Genomic DNA, 15,980 nt, shown 5'->3' with positions numbered 1-15,980 from the left:
TCGTTTTTACTTTCACCTTGCCCCGTTTGCCCCTTATCCGCCCCAATGTGCTCTCCTCGTGCTATGAGCCAGCGGCGCCTGAGAGACACCCAGGAACAGAAAACATCTCAAAGGAAATATGGTCAAACACGTGCATTGTGTTGACCATGTGTTTGTTTTACAGTACAGGCAATGAAATAGAGGGCCTGCTGATCGTGCCCAGAACGCTCAAAGATTGGCATCGTCTTGTGAGAGTAAGATCTCACATGACAAATTTCAGACAAGCCAAGCCAAACAAAACAAAATAACGCAAAAGCTGTCGTGGGTGCGTGTTGCTGTGTTATTAATTACAAGGGCATACATGACCGAATAAAATGGTCGCGGACCGACATTGGAATGTAGTGTCGTACACAAAACAAAGACTGGTAAAAACAAGTAGCTGATCAAATGCGACCAAACCTATGCGTAGAGCGCCTCGAGGAAATAAATGAAACCGAAAACAAGGAAGGCCACAGCTCCTCCAACAGTCACTACACTTTGGTTAGCAAGATGATGCCTCAAGACCGTGATATGAAACAAACTACAACTCACCCATCTTCAGGCTGACTCGTCCGGCAATGGCTCGGCCGCCAATAACAGCTACACCAGTGCAAATGGCATGTCCGCAGGTGGCCCCCAAGGTCACCCACCAATAGTCCTGGCCGGCAGCCATCGCGATAGTTGCAATTTGACTGCGGTCGCCCCATTCACCTAAAAACGTCATCGCAAAGGTTTGCACCCAGGCTGGACTCAGAAGCAGAGAGCACAGGTTGCCAACTCCTTGGATGAAGCCACTCATGGAACCGGAACGCCGGGAAGGGCTACGAGATGGTGACTGTGAGGGCGATCGAGGAGGTGAAGGAAAGCGGTTCTTAGACCGGGAATTCCTACCACCCAGGCCCATTTCCAGGGAATAAGCGGACACTCCATTTTGGCCACGGCCCATTTCCTTTTCTTTCTCTGCGAGCTCTTGTTCCACCTCATGCATCTCGGCAGAAACACCCTCGTTGGGGTCCATCTTCATGCCCTCATTAAGCATTTTAGCCCCGAAAACGAAGAAGAGGCCGGCAGCCAGGAAGCTGGTGAGGCGTTTGGGAATCAAGGTAGGGACGGCATGTCCCAGAACTGCGGATAGCACTGTCATGACAAGCAGGGCGCCAAAAGCAGCCGAAAAAACCACCATCCTATCGTGTTTCATGGCCATCAACGCAGCAACGAGGAAAGTCTTGTCACCGATTTCGGAAACAAGAATCATAGTAAATGACAGCAGCCATGAGTGGAACGGCTGGATAATGCCGTCGTCTTTATCTTCAATGGGAATCGGGGTTTTGGATTTGGATGTGCTCTTCGACTTCGGTGGAGGGGGCTCGAGCGAATCCTTTGTGGAGGATGAGGATGAGGATGATTTGGATTTGTCTGGAGTATCGGGGAGGTCACCGGGCTTCTAGTCAAGAGCAATTTGGTTAGCTTCAAGTCTTGCCTCTGTAGATTGTTGAACTGGAAAAGCGTTATGCCATAACTCACATCGAGACCTGTGTAGTCCGTTTTCCCGGGTTCCTTGTGTGATGACGATTTTGAACCATCAATACTCTCATCCTTGCCCCCTCGCAATTTTCGCTCCTCGCTATGTGGCATTGGTGGTTGCTCTTTGGGGGCTTCAGGCTGTGTGAGGACCTTTTCGCCCGTCTTTCCCTCCCTTTCCTTGCGTGCCTTTGACTTCTCAGAGACGCCGCCTTCGGTGCCTGTGGAAATCCCCTTCTCAGGTCGGTCGCGGTTCTTGTCAAACATGACACCGTCATTCGTCTTGGGTATCTTTTGGCCATCGACCAAGGTCGGGTCATCAGGCCGACCCTTTAAGGGGGGTAGCTTCTGGCCATTTGCATCGACGGCAATACCATCGGTGTCGACAAATGGCCCAAGATGAGGCTTTCCATCCTTGCCGTCCACGGGAGCATCCCTGGCAGGCTTCACATGTCTGCCGCCGGTTGGTACTTTGGCAGCGGTAGCATCGTCGGCGTCACGCGAGGAGGAGTAGGAGGAGGAAGAGATGGACTTGGAGTTGTCATCCTTGGTTGCGGCGACTGCCCTTGGCGACAAGCCGACAGCTAGTGAGGGCAGCAATAGGAGCAGCAGAGGTGAATGCCTGTTTCGAAACTTCATGGCGACGACTTCAATGCCCCAGCGAACTCGTCGGATTGTTGATGTTGAAAATGGGAAATCAAATCGAATCGAATCAAAATTGTTGCGATGGCTCGATCGGGGGCAAGGTGACGACTGGACGATGTAAGGGTGGTCGGACGTTGATGCACCAAGCAATCAATTAATTGCGGCACGAAAGCACAGTCTGGCCAAGCCAAGATGGACACTCTGGTCTGGTCTGGTGTCTCCTGTTCAAGCCAAGTCGAATGCAGTCTGGTACCAAGAAAGGGGCCCTGGTCGATTTAGCCCGCGGCCCGCGGTCCCTGAGTGGTGCTTCTGGAGTGGTCGCGTGTGGCGTTGCGTGTCCTCGATGGATGAAAATGAATGACTGAAATTTGAATGGATGGATGCTGGGCTGAGCTTGGGCTAGGACCAGGTCGAGTGTGATATTCCTGATGTGCAGGATGGATTGATGATGAAATGTAGATCAGAGCTAGTCCCTGACAGTCAAAGGTTTGGTAAATGTAAATTGAACAGGATCTGGTGGAATCGACCTGCGTCAGTGTTGGCACGGAGAAGAACCGAGGCGTGCCAACGATGGTACCCGAGAATGCAATTGATGAGGAAGTCTGAATCAAAGCTGAACAAGGTTGAAGATGAACATTGAATGCCCCGAGCACAAGATACCACCGTACAAGGCGTCACACAGTGCCGGTTTGGAGAGTCCGAGTCACCAGACTTTTTCAAGAGCAGGAAAAAGGAGAACAGACCAGACCAGACTCGCATGCACGGAGTGCAAATCCTATTGACATGACGAAAGGCACATGCAAGCCAACACTGAACCCCCATACCCATAACCACTCGCAAAAAGCATGGAAACATCCATGTCAGGTACGACAACCTCGACTGAGCCACCATCAAAATTAGCACAGACAAATTTCCACTTATTTTGTTTATATATAGTTTGAAATGAAACGATTTGACGGCCGTCAAGCCCATTGCTCGGCAATTGAACATGCAGCCAACCCTGTTGACTTTCAGTCGATGGCCCCTTTATTGATTGTCGAGCGATCCGAACCAGATTCGTCACTCTTGCATATGCACCGCAGTCCAGCTTCAACTCTTCGCCCTTTCTCCGTACTTTGTACCGAGTACTCCTCCTGAAGCACCCGTACTTGGATATGTCAGACGTTCAGCGGCATTTGTACGTCTTCCACTCCGAGACGCTCTTCCCAAGGAAGCCCCAAGGCGGATCGCACCCGTTTTTATTCATCCTGTAATTGTCCTTGTTTATCTGGTAGACCCAACCTGAGGCAAAGCGTGAGCTTGACGATTGAACATGGAAGAGTTTTTTCACCATCAGAGGTTATGACTTACCGTTGGCACACCGGCAGTGAGGAGGTATTCCACAACTAGGAATAGCACTACAACATTTTCGTATAATAAGTCCATGTTTGTCAATACTCAGTCAGATATGGGAATTCTTACGCTGGGTAGCATCCACTTGCAGGATTACCAAACTGTCGTCCAGCAATTTCGGTTTCGTTGACCGGTACTGCTGATACCAAAGCAGCAAAGGGTAACAGGGAAGAGAAGACCTCGTGAACTCTCATGGTGAATGAGACAGGACGTATCGATTATTCCACTTGGTTTGGCAACTAAGGAGTGAACAGGTATTGGCTCGGTCTTATATGCCAAAGTGCATCCGGCAAAGGGTCTTCCCTATCCATCAATAGCTGGAAACTGCAGTTCATTATGAGCCAAGCGTCAAAAGATGTTTCGCATTACTCCATAAGGCCGCTTTGTTGTGACATTAGTATCTTTCACTAACATGAAAGCATAGCGGTGGATTTGAGATGTCTATGCTGAGCTCTGCTCTTTGCTGACGGACACACAGACCCTGATGCTTTCACCTGAACTAGACGCTGGGACCAAAGGACGTAACGTGCCACCTACTTGATGTCAAACTAGGAACATAATTAGATACAAGAAAGTGTCATTCCTACTGCTAGGAATGGATTCTTTAGTTTTGGTTACCTAGTATGACGAGTATGTCTTGGCAACATGAGGAGAAGGTCATCATCTTTGTCAAAATTTGGTTGCACCCATCATAGATGGTCTATTCCCCACACGATGTCAACTGGTTGGATATTTACATCTGCTTTGTGTAGTGGTTTCTAATTATGGAGGTTGGTTTCGAGCACTTGATGCTGCACCACAGCGCAGTATCATTCATGACAACTTCCGCCATCGCGACTAGCCCTGGCATCTAAAGAACCAAGTACACATGTTCAAGCTCGTCAAGAGAAAGAATTAGTAATCCATTACAATCATCTCTTACTCCGTACTCAAGCAGTTTGTGACAGCACCATGTATTCACCATCTATTGCACTCCATCTCCCCAAAAATTTGACTTGCAGAATAATGCTTGGCTTTGATGTACCCGTGCACATAAATCTGGCTGTACGATACAAGTGAGCCCCCATATGCTAGTCTTCGGAGGCGTGGAGCCAACGATTGCTTATCTCCGGCCTGGTTTGGCGCATGTGGCCATCAATTGATCGATCCACAGGCGCTGGAGCTCCCCATAACTTCTCTAGGCCCCCGCCACCAGACAATTGATAGGTGGACCAGACTCTAAAGTAGCATTGAGCTAACATTGAAAGGTGCTTGACATCTACCGGGTAATAAATGGCGTCACGACCGGAACTTCCAATATTTGGGTGCTTCATCAACTTGACATATCGACCCTTTTTCGCACCAGACTCATCCACCCGCAGTGCCGATGTTTCTGAGTAGACTCTGACTCTATCAGAAGATTATTTTCAACTCGGCATTCAACTCAGCCGCCTGCCATTATACCTGGGTCTTGGCTCATATTTCATCCTTACCGACTTGACGATTAATAAGACCACCAACCTCCGCACCCCGGAATTTGGTCCAGCGTGACTACGTCTTTGTTCAACCTCACCATTTGCTTCACTACAGTGTCCAGCTTCACATCCGGTATCAAAGCCATCATTCAAATCTTATCTCACATCGCTCGTAACCCAGATTGTCTATGGACACTTCGGACCCCGGTAGTAATTCCGATCCCCCACCGCCGCCGCAGCATCATCACCCTGAGCCAGACGAAGGCAGTGCCGGAGATTCTGCCAGCTGGTACTATGATTTAGATGATATCCAAGAGGATGACGGCGATGGTGACTATGACTCAGACTACCAAGATGAGCCAGATGAAGATGAGGATGAAGACGATGACTTCCAAGGTTCAGTCATGTCCATTTTGCCTCGGCTAGCTCGGAAACCTATTGCTAATTCGTCACTTCGCAGATGCATTACCCGGCGATGTAGAGTTTGAACTTCTTGTTGGTGATGACGATGGCCCAGGTGAAGAGGAGGAGGAAGAGGATGACGATGACGATGACGATGATGATGACCAGGATCCAGTACGACGCATCATGGCACTATTCAGAGGTGGGATACACCAGAACCCTTTGACTCTCTTCGCTCCCACCATCACCCACTGACATACTTCAGCAGGCGGAAGATCTGGGTTATTAACGCGGGCTCAACTCATGGAACTGTTTCGGAATCGCGACCTCACGAATCTCCTTCTCAGCGACAACGCTGATGAGGAAGGTTTCCTAAGTCACTTTGGGATTCGTAGACGGCGCCAACCCAAAGATCCTAATCGGTTCCCAAAAGTACCCAGTGAAGAAGGCTTAAAGCTCATGCGTGCTGGTGCTTTTGGTGCCAACGACTATGATTTGCATACGCGAAAGCACCTTGCCCGCCGCATGTTGGAACGCGAACTAGGTGTTGGAGACCGCGAGGAGAGAAGGCGGAATAGCGATTTAGTAACGCAGGTGAGAATTTCTCCTTCCGAGCGTAATGCCACCCCAACATGCGTACAGTCACTCACATGTGCTATCACAGGCAATGATACCGGGAACAAGAGCAGAGCAAATTATCCACTATGACGACCCGGTGTACTCTGGGCAATTTTCCGACGACGGCAACTTCTTCTACTCATGTTCTCAGGATTTCAGAGTACGCATGTACGACACGTCTAATCCCTACAACTGGAAACATTACAAGACTGTTTCCTATCCGTGGGGCCAATGGACATTAACAGATGCATCGCTGAGTCCGGATAATCGCTGGCTGGCATATACATCAATCCAGAGTATGGTCTCAATAGCTCCCACTGACCCAAATGATACCGGCGACCCTTACACCTTGGACTTGGATGACGGTAATGGTAGGCCAACCCAATATGGCTGGAGGAACCGCGGGGGATTCGGTATTTGGTCCATTCGATTCTCGGGCGACGGACGAGAGCTCGTCGCCGGTACCAGCTCCAACTCGCTCGTGGTATATGATATCGAGTCACGTCAAGTTCTGCATCACATTGATGGTCATGACGATCATGTCAATGCGGTTTGCTTTGCAGACAAATCATCGCCGCACATTCTCTACTCTGGATCCGATGATGCAACCATCAAAGTATGGGACCGAAGGAGCATGGGAGACGGACGAGAGGCAGGCGCCTTTGTTGGGCACATTGAGGGCTTAACTTACATTGACAGTAAAGGCGATGGGCGATATATTCTGAGCAACGGCAAGGACCAAAGCATGAAGCTGTGGGACCTGCGAATGGTCATGTCGACTAACCGATTCCGTGAAGTCGACCCAACCCGACACAGTAACACCAGTGGTTTCGATTATCGAAGAGAAGCATATGACGATGAAGACTGGGATGTGCACCCTCACGATAACTCTGTCGTGACCTTCAGAGGCCATCGAGTCTTGCGAACCCTGATCAGATGCCATTTCTCACCGCCGTCAGCCACCAACTCACGATATGTGTACTCGGGCAGCGCCGACGGGAAGGTATACATTTGGAACATGGACGCGACTCTTGGAGGAAAGATTGATGTTAAGAAAGCGACCATGGGAACACGCCGAGTAGATCGTCATACCCGACTGTACTTTGAAGAACCTACGGGCTGGGGCACTTGTGTCCGCGACGCAAGTTGGCATCCCAGTGCTCCCATGATTGTCGGTGAGTATTGTTCCTCCAGAATAAGGCTTGCACTTGGGGAGCCAGACAGACATGAGGCTAACCGGAACATCACAGCTTCTGCTTGGAATGGTTATAGCATGGCCAGGGGTACGTGTACTCTGCATTCATTTAATGAATCCTCTGAGGATGAGGGAGAGCCTGACATGCGACGGAGTGTGGATGCCATGTTGAATCCGAATCCGGAGGTGTATGAGATGTCAAACTTTTAGGATCCTGTACCATTGCGCAATTCAATACATATTGTGGTGTCACAGCCAGAGTTATGGGAGCTTTTGATGCGCCCTGGAATTGTCCTACGTAACAAGTGGTGGACAAAAGCCACATTTCATTGTTCGGGTAAACTTGCGTAAGCAATCTTGAAATGCAAGTCCATGAAGTTGTTGAAACAGCTCGCATTCGCATTTGAGCCCCCAAAGTCCAAGAATGAGCAAAGTTGCAATCACCATGACGGACCATGTTCAAAGCAAACGTCATCAGAAAATCCCGGCAACCACGTGCACGATACATTAACCGTCGTACAATATTACGTCCTTAATCAGCAACCTTATTTCCAAGTTGACCGCGATATTGCGCACCACTTTGCGTCAATGGGTGGCTGAGACAGCCAGCCTTGCCGTTAAATCACAGCGATCATCTAATGAAGTTCCTTGCTGGGACCCGAAATATACGGGTGAACTTGAACGCCTTCTGTATACAGACCTGTCGTCAGCAGAGCGAACTCAGCCCTAGCGAATCGCGGCAAACACCACTAGCGCCGGTAGCATAATGTTTCACCAAATTTACTGTGTGAAGTGAATAGTTGGATTTGCATGGTTCAATGAGCATTTTGGGTGAGTAGCATCTGTGAAATTTGATGGTTTGCAGATTTGTTGGAACTAGTTTTGACGTGTATATAAGTCCCGATGGACAAGACGGAAGTGAGAAAAAGAGTAACATGACAACTGAAACAAGAAGCCTCAACTTCACAATGATTACTTTCTTTCTCCCCGTCCTTGTAGGACTCCCCTCTGTCCTCGCCACATCTGGAGGACATTGTCCACCAACAGGTCCAGTCCTCCCACAGCCGGCAATCCCCTCGAACATTGACCTTTTCAAACTAAACTCTCAATTCGAAAGAATTGTGCACAATGCATCCGAGTCGTTCAACACTACTGAAAACTCCTTCTCTGTGTTGCTCACAACCAAGAATGGCACCCTGTACCAGTACCACCATTCTGCTCCAGTGCGGGACCCAGCTGGTGTTAAGAAAGTAGATGGGGACAGCGTGTATCGAGTGTGCAGTGTGACTAAAGTCTTTAATGTCTTGACGCTGCTTTTGAATGCGGGTAAGCTGTTGGATACGCCTGTTACGGCGTATGTGCCCGAGTTGGAGGGCAATAGGGTGTATGAGGACGTGACGCTGCGGATGTTGACTAGTCAAATATCTGGGGTTCCGAGAAGAGGTGAGTCCAGTCTACCATGTTGTTCTGAGGTATTTTCGTTGAGGGGGAATACGTTATCTAACTTTTGTATAGGATATGCGTTCGACAGAGCTACCACCAACCCAAAGACCTGGGAGGACGGTGGCTTTCCAGTCCCGGATAAGAAGGACTTGCCGCCTTGTGATATCATCGGCGGAGATGTCTGCAGTCGTGCTCGTAAGAATATTCCTATCGGATAAAAAACAAACGATTTCTAACATTAGCACCAGAATTCTTTGAGAATCTCAAAAGAAATCAGTTGATGTGGCTTCCCGGTGATAAAGTTGCCTATTCCGACCAGGCGTACATCCTCCTCGGAATGGTTATGCAGAATATCACAGGAAAGCCATTCTCTCAGCTTCTCCATGACAGTATTACGAAGCCACTCGACATGCCAATCACGGGATTCACTCAACCCAATCACTCGAAGGCTGTGATTTCCCTCGGAGCAGGACGAGTCCTCTGGGACCAAAGCATCGGAAACTTTAATGCGTATGAGACACCCCTCGTCTACGATCATACCCATACTAACGGTTGCATAGAACTGCCGGCTTATTCTCTACTCCAAACGAGCTTGGGACATTTGTCCGTGCCATTATGAACCACAAGCTCTTGTCTGCCGCAAAAACAAGACAGTGGATGCACTCTGCTGAATTTGCCGGCTCATTTTCCATGTTTGTAGGCGCACCGTGGGAAATCATGCGCATTTCTAACCTCACGCCGGATAATCGCCCCATCGACATCTACACCAAGTCAGGTAGCATGCCTGGATGGGGTGCCTACATCTTCATTCTCCCCGATTACGATGTTGGCGGTGTGATTGCCGTTTCTGGCGATGCCGCGGACCCAGCTAGTCTGAAGTTGTTGGATATGATTACCACTACTGTCGTTCCTATCGTGGATGGTCTTGCTAGACAGCAGGCAAGGAAGACATACGGAGGTCAATACGTCGCAAAGTGCGGTGACAACGCATGCAAGAATGAGAAAGCCGCTAGTCTGGAGCTGGTTGTTGACAATGGTCCAGGGTTGAAGATAAAGTCGTGGGTGAACAATGGCAAGTCAATTGTCAAGACACTCGCCAGTTCCAAGGGTGTGAAGCCGGAAGAAGTTGATCTTCGATTGTACCCGGTTGGTGAAGATGACAGGTGGAGGTTGGGCATTGAGACGTTGCTGCGCAAGCCTGATGTTGCGAGGAAGCCGAGCGACGTGTGTATGAATTGGTTCCAGGTTGATTCGATGCGCTGGGCGACGCTGCCGATTGATGAGTTTGACTTTGAGATTAAGGGTGGGCGGGTTGCTGCGGTTAAGAATCTTGGTTTGAGAGCAAATCTTACCAAGATCCATTAGCTATCCGTCTGTTATCTGGAGCTGGGAGTAGACCAGTTTGAAGCTGAGTGAGGAAAGGAGAAGCCATGGTGAGATACATAGATGATATACTGGAGGGTCAAATGAGCTAGTGGCAGTATGCGTCGAATGAGGTTCTTGTCTTCGTGCATCAAACTCGACGCCGTCAGTATTCTAAGTTATACAATGGCGTGGTATTTAGTACTGAGTATCCATGCATACACGTATTGAAGGTGAACCTAAGCTCAAAGTCGGGTCTCGGGAACCTCACCGTTGACATTCCAACGGAACAATGATATTGCGCCACCGAACCCACTCCACCCTTCTGATCCCGGTCACAGTGCTCGTCGCCTAGCGGCTCGTGCTCACATTGCAGCCTCGCTTTCGGTTGGAAGCTCCTTGGAACTGCCGTTTTCTCTCTTGTCATCCGAATCACTTCCTCGCCATCCACCATCCAAAACCGACTCGTAGAGGTGGCTTTAGCAGCTGGAACGAAGGGCTTGACCTGCTTCGCTGCTAGAGTGTGCGATTCTCACGACCACGACGCTCGCGACACGCCGACCTTGGTTCTTACTCGCCGAACCCGCAAGGAGTGCTTCGGGATCAGCGATAACGATCGCAAAGGGGACATCGTTGTCGAGGTCTATCTTGCGGGAGCTGCGGTGCTCAATTCTGGGCGGTTGGAATCTAGGAGAAGCTCGTTGACCCTCGGGTCTTTGGTCTACATTGCCTGTACCTTGCCGAAGAAGGACCTGTTCGTCCGCAGCTGGCTTATTGGGAAGATTGAAAGCACCGAGACTATAAGGCAGGAGCTTGTCTTCTGAACCGCTGTGAATACTTTGTCATTTATTACTATACTACCTCATTGTACGTATTGGAGCTTGTTGTACCTTTTGTTTGCTCTCATTTACCTCGATTGGCGGTTTTGGTGCCCTCTCTTTGTATTTAAATCTTTTTTTCAGATCCTGAGACAGCATCAAGCGTTTGACACTAATAAACATCGTTTCCAAGACCAAGGACATTTGTCCATATCTCGATCGCATATTAGGATCGAAAAGCAGTCTTCGTGCAGATCCATCTATACTATCTGTGTGCGACTTGTGCCCAAGCTTGCGCCACCACCTTCAATAATTCAATATGGCGGAAGCCGACTTTGAGATCGACTTTTACGGGGATGCTGGAAACGAGCAGCACCCCGACCAGCAAGACGGAACGCATCACAACGATGGCGACTACCAAGGGCATGACGAGACCAATGGAGGGGAGGAACACACCGACGGCCACGGCCATGATCAAGACGAACACCACGAACACACTGAAGAACATATCCCCCAGCAAGGGACAAAAAGGAAATCAGAGGAAGATGACCGACCAGTAGACTCGGCTGCTACCTCTGCGGTTATGATCTCAGATTTGAATTGGTGGACGACGGATGACGACATCCGAGGGTGGCTGCGAAAGGCAGATTGCGAAGACGAAATTAAGGACCTGACGTTTAGTGAACACAAGGTCAATGGAAAAAGCAAAGGGTAAGAGTCGCGCATAATATGGAAGGCTCGTACAGAGGGCACCTGGCTCACACATTTGCAGACAAGTATATGTCGAATTTCACAGTCGTCAAGCAGCAACAGCAGCAAAACGATGCGTCGATCAACTAGCGACCGATGGTGCGGCGTCACAGAAGAAACTATCGACCTCATATTGGAACCCAGCGATGAACCCTTTCAAAACCTTACCCAAGGACGCACCAGCACGAACAAAGGAGCAACAGCCAAGACCTACGCCTTCAGGCTCATATAACGAACGTGGCAACTACAGTGGAGGATACCGCGGCCGCGGAGGCTTCAACCGTGGAAACATGAACCAGAATAACTATAACAACCGCAACTTTAACAACAACAATATGGGCTATAACAATAACAACATGGGCGGCGGCGGATTCAACGGACCCATGGGCGGTGGAAACTTTGGGTTCAATAATCGTGGCAACATGATGGGCGGCGGAATGCGCGGCGGCCCAGGCGGCATGAGAGGCAACCGCGGCGGTGGTAACATGATGGGAATGAACCCAATGGGCGGTATGCCCATGGGTATGCCTGGGAACATGGGCATGATGGGTATGGGAGGTGGCATGCCAGGTACGATTGGAGGAGCCCAATGACCACGCCTCACTTCTAGAGCCAAGTCTAACTATTCGCAGGTTTCCAGGGCATGGCACCCAACTTTGGGGGAAATTTCGGCTTTAATCAGAACCAAGGAGGAGGCGGAGGCGGCGGTGATTGGGGCAATCCGCACGGAGCGAAGCGTCCTCGACCAGAGTGAAGAGCTTCTCGACGAGCTTCTCGATGGGCTTCCCGAAGAGCTCCCCGGCGAGCTTCTCGTTGATGCGCCGACTAGGCAAGATTGCGTTGGGGTGATATAAAGCCTCGGTGTACAGCAATGGGTGAGGTTTACACAAAACGTTTGGGAGTCGTGGCTAGCTGCATACATGTATTATAGACAAACAAGGACCAGGTTGCTACGGAATATGGCGCGAAGAGCGTTGGACGGGATTGTTTTCAATGAGAATTCAGCTTTCCATCTATTGACTGGTATTGAGCGAATTAAAAATTATATATGCAGGACCCTCTGCTACACCTTGGTATGAACTTCTTATTGTAAACGGGCTATAGTCGCAGCAACCATCTCCTGTATCTGCAACCATCTATCCCTCAAAGCACTCCTCATATCCGCATTCCCAACCGCACACCCATCCAATTCTTCAAGTCTCCTCCGCGCATCCTTGTCAAACCTTTCCAAAACCTCAACCAACGCCTCATTCACAACCTCCTGATCGGTATCCTCGTCCCTCACCCCGTCCAGCACATCCCTCCACTGGGTATACGTACAGCACAGCATACGCAACGCCGTCTGTGTCCTATAGCACGCGGTATCCGAATCGAGCATATACTTGCCCCAGAATCCAATCTCCTCCAGCTCCATCCTCTGTTTCTTAGTGAACAGCGGACACAGATAGTCATCTAGGCAGATTTCATCCCACGGATTCAACGACCCCGGTAACGTGAAGCCATATTCCACGAGCAAAAAGTCATTCGAGTGCGAGCCATACCGGATAAATAACTCGTCGCCCCGCTTGACGGGCGTTGTGGTCGTTATGGTGAAGAAGGTGTCGTCGAAGGCAACTCTACACCCATTGGGGGAGTGGTTGAATAGATCGGCGACGGGCTGGAGGACCATGTGGTCTGCTTTGGGTAGCTTTTCCGTCGTTTTGGTAACGTGGTAGAATGTTCGGCTGTTGACGAGGTGCCACGCGTAGAGGAAGTGGTGTTTTGATATGGACGGGTAGGCTGTTGATACTAGGGCCCAGTCTGTGTCGACCTTGGCTCTTTGCTTGGCGAGGAGAGATTTTGCAGTGAGGGGGAGGAGTTTTTGTAGTTCGGAGGGCCAGTTGAGTGGCATGAGGGTGTTGATGTCGTGTTCTGTGGGGAAGACGGCCTTCCATGTTGCGAAGTCGGGGTCTGTTTCTAGACAGAGGGATGTAGCGAGGATGGCGTGGACGGTTGAGTCTTTGAGATTTTGGCGGATGGGTTTGGGTGTGTTGTGTAGGGTTCTGAGGATTTTGACGGGGACGGTGAGAATGTCTTCATCGGGCTGGACGGGGTTAGCTTTGAGATGAGACGAGGTGAGATTGTGCGGATGAGAAGTACATTTAGATCTCGAGTTGCTACGATACCTATACCGCGGCCGGGGAGTGGTGTTGGACCAATTCCGTTGATGATGACGCCTTTGTTTGCGGCCCAGTCGAGTAACCGCTCGATTGTCTCCATTATGAGGATGAGAATTGTTGACTGACTGAGGCTCGGTGTTTGAAGAGGTTAAATCTGACTGGCCGCGAGGGCCACGGGAATGTAGCTGAGGTGACTAAATCAATTGGGTTCAAATATCATGTCATGTTTGATTAAGTTTGTTGCGGGTTGCTTTCTAGATTGGTAGTGTCTACTACCTTGAATTGTCTGGTCGTTTACAAAGTCCAAAAAAGTTTAGCATGAGTGAGTGACTCTTCAATTGAGATTTGAGACGGAAGACGGCAATCGGCACAGATGCGACCGCGAGTGGAGCAGCGCTCGAATCAATAACTACATGCAATACAGCACCTCAGTCCACAGAATCTGGGCTGTACAGGCAGTTAGCCTCATCTAGTTAAATCATGGAACTAATGTCCCGAGAGGCGCATTTCTGACATGGACAAGTGTTGTGCCTGCCAAGGTTCAGGATGTTGTCGGGGCAAATTGTCAGCTTTTAGTGCAGCGATTGACAAGGGCAAGTTTAACATTGAAGGCCAGTAACAAAAAGAGGAGTGTATATAAGTCATCACGGCGCCAATTCCAACGAGGGTTTGGGATATTATTTTCTACTTATACAAGATCGCTCCAAGACAACATGGAGAAGCTCAATACCATTTTGCAAAAATACGTTGCCAAAGGAGACGACACCAACAACAAACTACTCGGCGCATCATTCATTGTGACTAACAAGAATGGCAAGTCTGTCCTGCAATTCCACCAATATAGAACCCATCTAATTCAATTTATTTGTTCAACATAGAAGTCTTGTATTCCGGGTCAGCAGGTCGAATTGGCTTTGAGCCGTCCTCAAAACCATTCGCCACAGACTCCTTCACATGGGTTGCTTCACTCACCAAGTTGATCACCGTGACTTGCGTGATGCAGGCCGTTCAAAATGGCCTGATTACATTAGACGACGACGTTCGCGAGCTCGTACCTGATGTCAACAAGATTCAGCTCCTACGAGGCTTCAAAGAGGATGAGAAGCCTATTTTGGAAGAGACAAACACGCCGATTACACTGCGGTACGACGCACACACAATTTTTTCATTGCCAATCACTAACTCTTTCCAGCATGCTTCTCGCCAATACTGTAGGACTACCGTACGACACAAACGACACCGACATCTTGCGTTGGTCCAAAGCAATTGGTCGCAAGGAAATTCACCTCAACTGGACCTTGTCCGCCATCACCACAGCATTCATCTTTCCTCCTGGTGAGGGATGGGTATACGGCATCGCCAACGACTGGGCAGCCCTGGTCTTGGAAAGGGTCACCGGGAAATCACTCGGTACATACATGCAGGAACAAATCTTCGATCCCCTGGGTATGCATGACACCGGATTTTGGCCAGAGAGGCTGCCCCAGACACAAGATAGAACCGTACAGTCGTCTTTCCGCAAAGGCGCTTCCTTAACACCGTTTAATATACCGCTACCGAAGGAACATGAGCTTGAAAGTGGCGGTGCTGGGCTATTCACCACGGCGCACGACTATGCTTTGTTCTTGAAAGCATTTCTTGGTGGGATGCTACTAAACGAAGATACCATGGATGGAATGTTCAAGGATCAACTAGATGTAGTTCAAAGAAAGATGCTTCAGGAAACGGTGTACAAGCCGGATATCCAACCTGCTTTTGCGCCCGAGTTCCCTACCGGGTTTCCGATCAGCTCTGGCATCGGTGGCTTGATTAATCTTGAGGATATCCCTGGGAAGCGGAAGGCTTGGTCTATGGAATGGACGGGCGCTTTGAATAGTCGTTGGGTAAGTTCTTCGTTCTGTTCGGTATTGAGTTATGTTGCTGATGATGTTGATGTCACAGTGGGTGGATCGCGAGTCGGGAATTGCGGCTGTGATGGTGGTCAACGTTATGCCTCATGGTGATTCTGTGCCTGGGGCACTGTACGATGAGCTGGAGAGGGCGGTTTATGGAGAGTTGTTGAGCTGATGAAATTGTCAACTGGTCGGGCTACGTGGTGTTGACTTCTGATGAGATGTGCCACCTTGATCGTTGAATGTGTGGCACAACTTGAGATGTGTATGGGATAAGAAACTGTGTCAAAAAGTGAAGGTCCAAGAGTGAA

The 15,980-nt window shown here is 49.6% G+C and overlaps 6 protein-coding genes across 6 annotated transcripts; 4 read left to right on the top strand and 2 right to left on the bottom strand.

Moving 5' to 3' along the window:
* Positions 1 to 438: 438 nt before the first annotated feature.
* Positions 439 to 2,178, bottom strand: VFPPC_13724 (hypothetical protein; the record flags this gene model as incomplete). The annotated part of the gene is made up of 3 exons (XM_018291496.1): positions 439 to 509; positions 571 to 1,462; positions 1,543 to 2,178. 3 exons carry the CDS (start codon positions 2,176 to 2,178, stop codon positions 439 to 441), a joined length of 1,599 nt encoding a protein of 532 aa, XP_018145554.1.
* Positions 2,179 to 5,218: 3,040 nt separating this feature from the next.
* Positions 5,219 to 7,455, top strand: VFPPC_13723 (WD repeat protein; the record flags this gene model as incomplete). Its single annotated transcript, XM_018291495.1, has 5 exons — positions 5,219 to 5,426; positions 5,491 to 5,634; positions 5,701 to 6,026; positions 6,097 to 7,225; positions 7,301 to 7,455. 5 exons carry the CDS (start codon positions 5,219 to 5,221, stop codon positions 7,453 to 7,455), a joined length of 1,962 nt encoding a protein of 653 aa, XP_018145553.1.
* Positions 7,456 to 8,213: 758 nt separating this feature from the next.
* On the top strand, positions 8,214 to 10,874 carry VFPPC_04905 (beta-lactamase; the record flags this gene model as incomplete). The annotated part of the gene is made up of 5 exons (XM_022428425.1): positions 8,214 to 8,688; positions 8,761 to 8,883; positions 8,937 to 9,198; positions 9,249 to 10,008; positions 10,392 to 10,874. The coding sequence occupies 5 exons, from the start codon at positions 8,214 to 8,216 to the stop codon at positions 10,872 to 10,874; spliced, it is 2,103 nt and encodes a 700-aa protein (XP_022284498.1).
* A 313-nt stretch (positions 10,875 to 11,187) lies between these two features.
* VFPPC_13722 (RRM domain-containing protein) lies at positions 11,188 to 12,372 on the top strand (the record flags this gene model as incomplete). The annotated part of the gene is made up of 3 exons (XM_018291494.1): positions 11,188 to 11,579; positions 11,641 to 12,188; positions 12,251 to 12,372. 3 exons carry the CDS (start codon positions 11,188 to 11,190, stop codon positions 12,370 to 12,372), a joined length of 1,062 nt encoding a protein of 353 aa, XP_018145551.1.
* A 330-nt stretch (positions 12,373 to 12,702) lies between these two features.
* VFPPC_13721 (SET domain-containing protein) lies at positions 12,703 to 13,877 on the bottom strand (the record flags this gene model as incomplete). The annotated part of the gene is made up of 2 exons (XM_018291493.1): positions 12,703 to 13,701; positions 13,758 to 13,877. The coding sequence occupies 2 exons, from the start codon at positions 13,875 to 13,877 to the stop codon at positions 12,703 to 12,705; spliced, it is 1,119 nt and encodes a 372-aa protein (XP_018145550.1).
* An 897-nt stretch (positions 13,878 to 14,774) lies between these two features.
* On the top strand, positions 14,775 to 15,844 carry VFPPC_04904 (beta-lactamase; the record flags this gene model as incomplete). The annotated part of the gene is made up of 3 exons (XM_018284171.2): positions 14,775 to 14,920; positions 14,970 to 15,660; positions 15,719 to 15,844. The coding sequence occupies 3 exons, from the start codon at positions 14,775 to 14,777 to the stop codon at positions 15,842 to 15,844; spliced, it is 963 nt and encodes a 320-aa protein (XP_018145549.2).
* Positions 15,845 to 15,980: the final 136 nt, after the last annotated feature.

This window comes from Pochonia chlamydosporia, chromosome 3, assembly GCF_001653235.2.
Source record: "Pochonia chlamydosporia 170 chromosome 3, whole genome shotgun sequence".
NCBI classification, from domain to species: Eukaryota; Fungi; Ascomycota; class Sordariomycetes; order Hypocreales; family Clavicipitaceae; genus Pochonia; species Pochonia chlamydosporia.
Note: the sequence above shows the minus strand (reverse complement) of the source record. Positions and strands in the feature narration are given on the sequence as shown.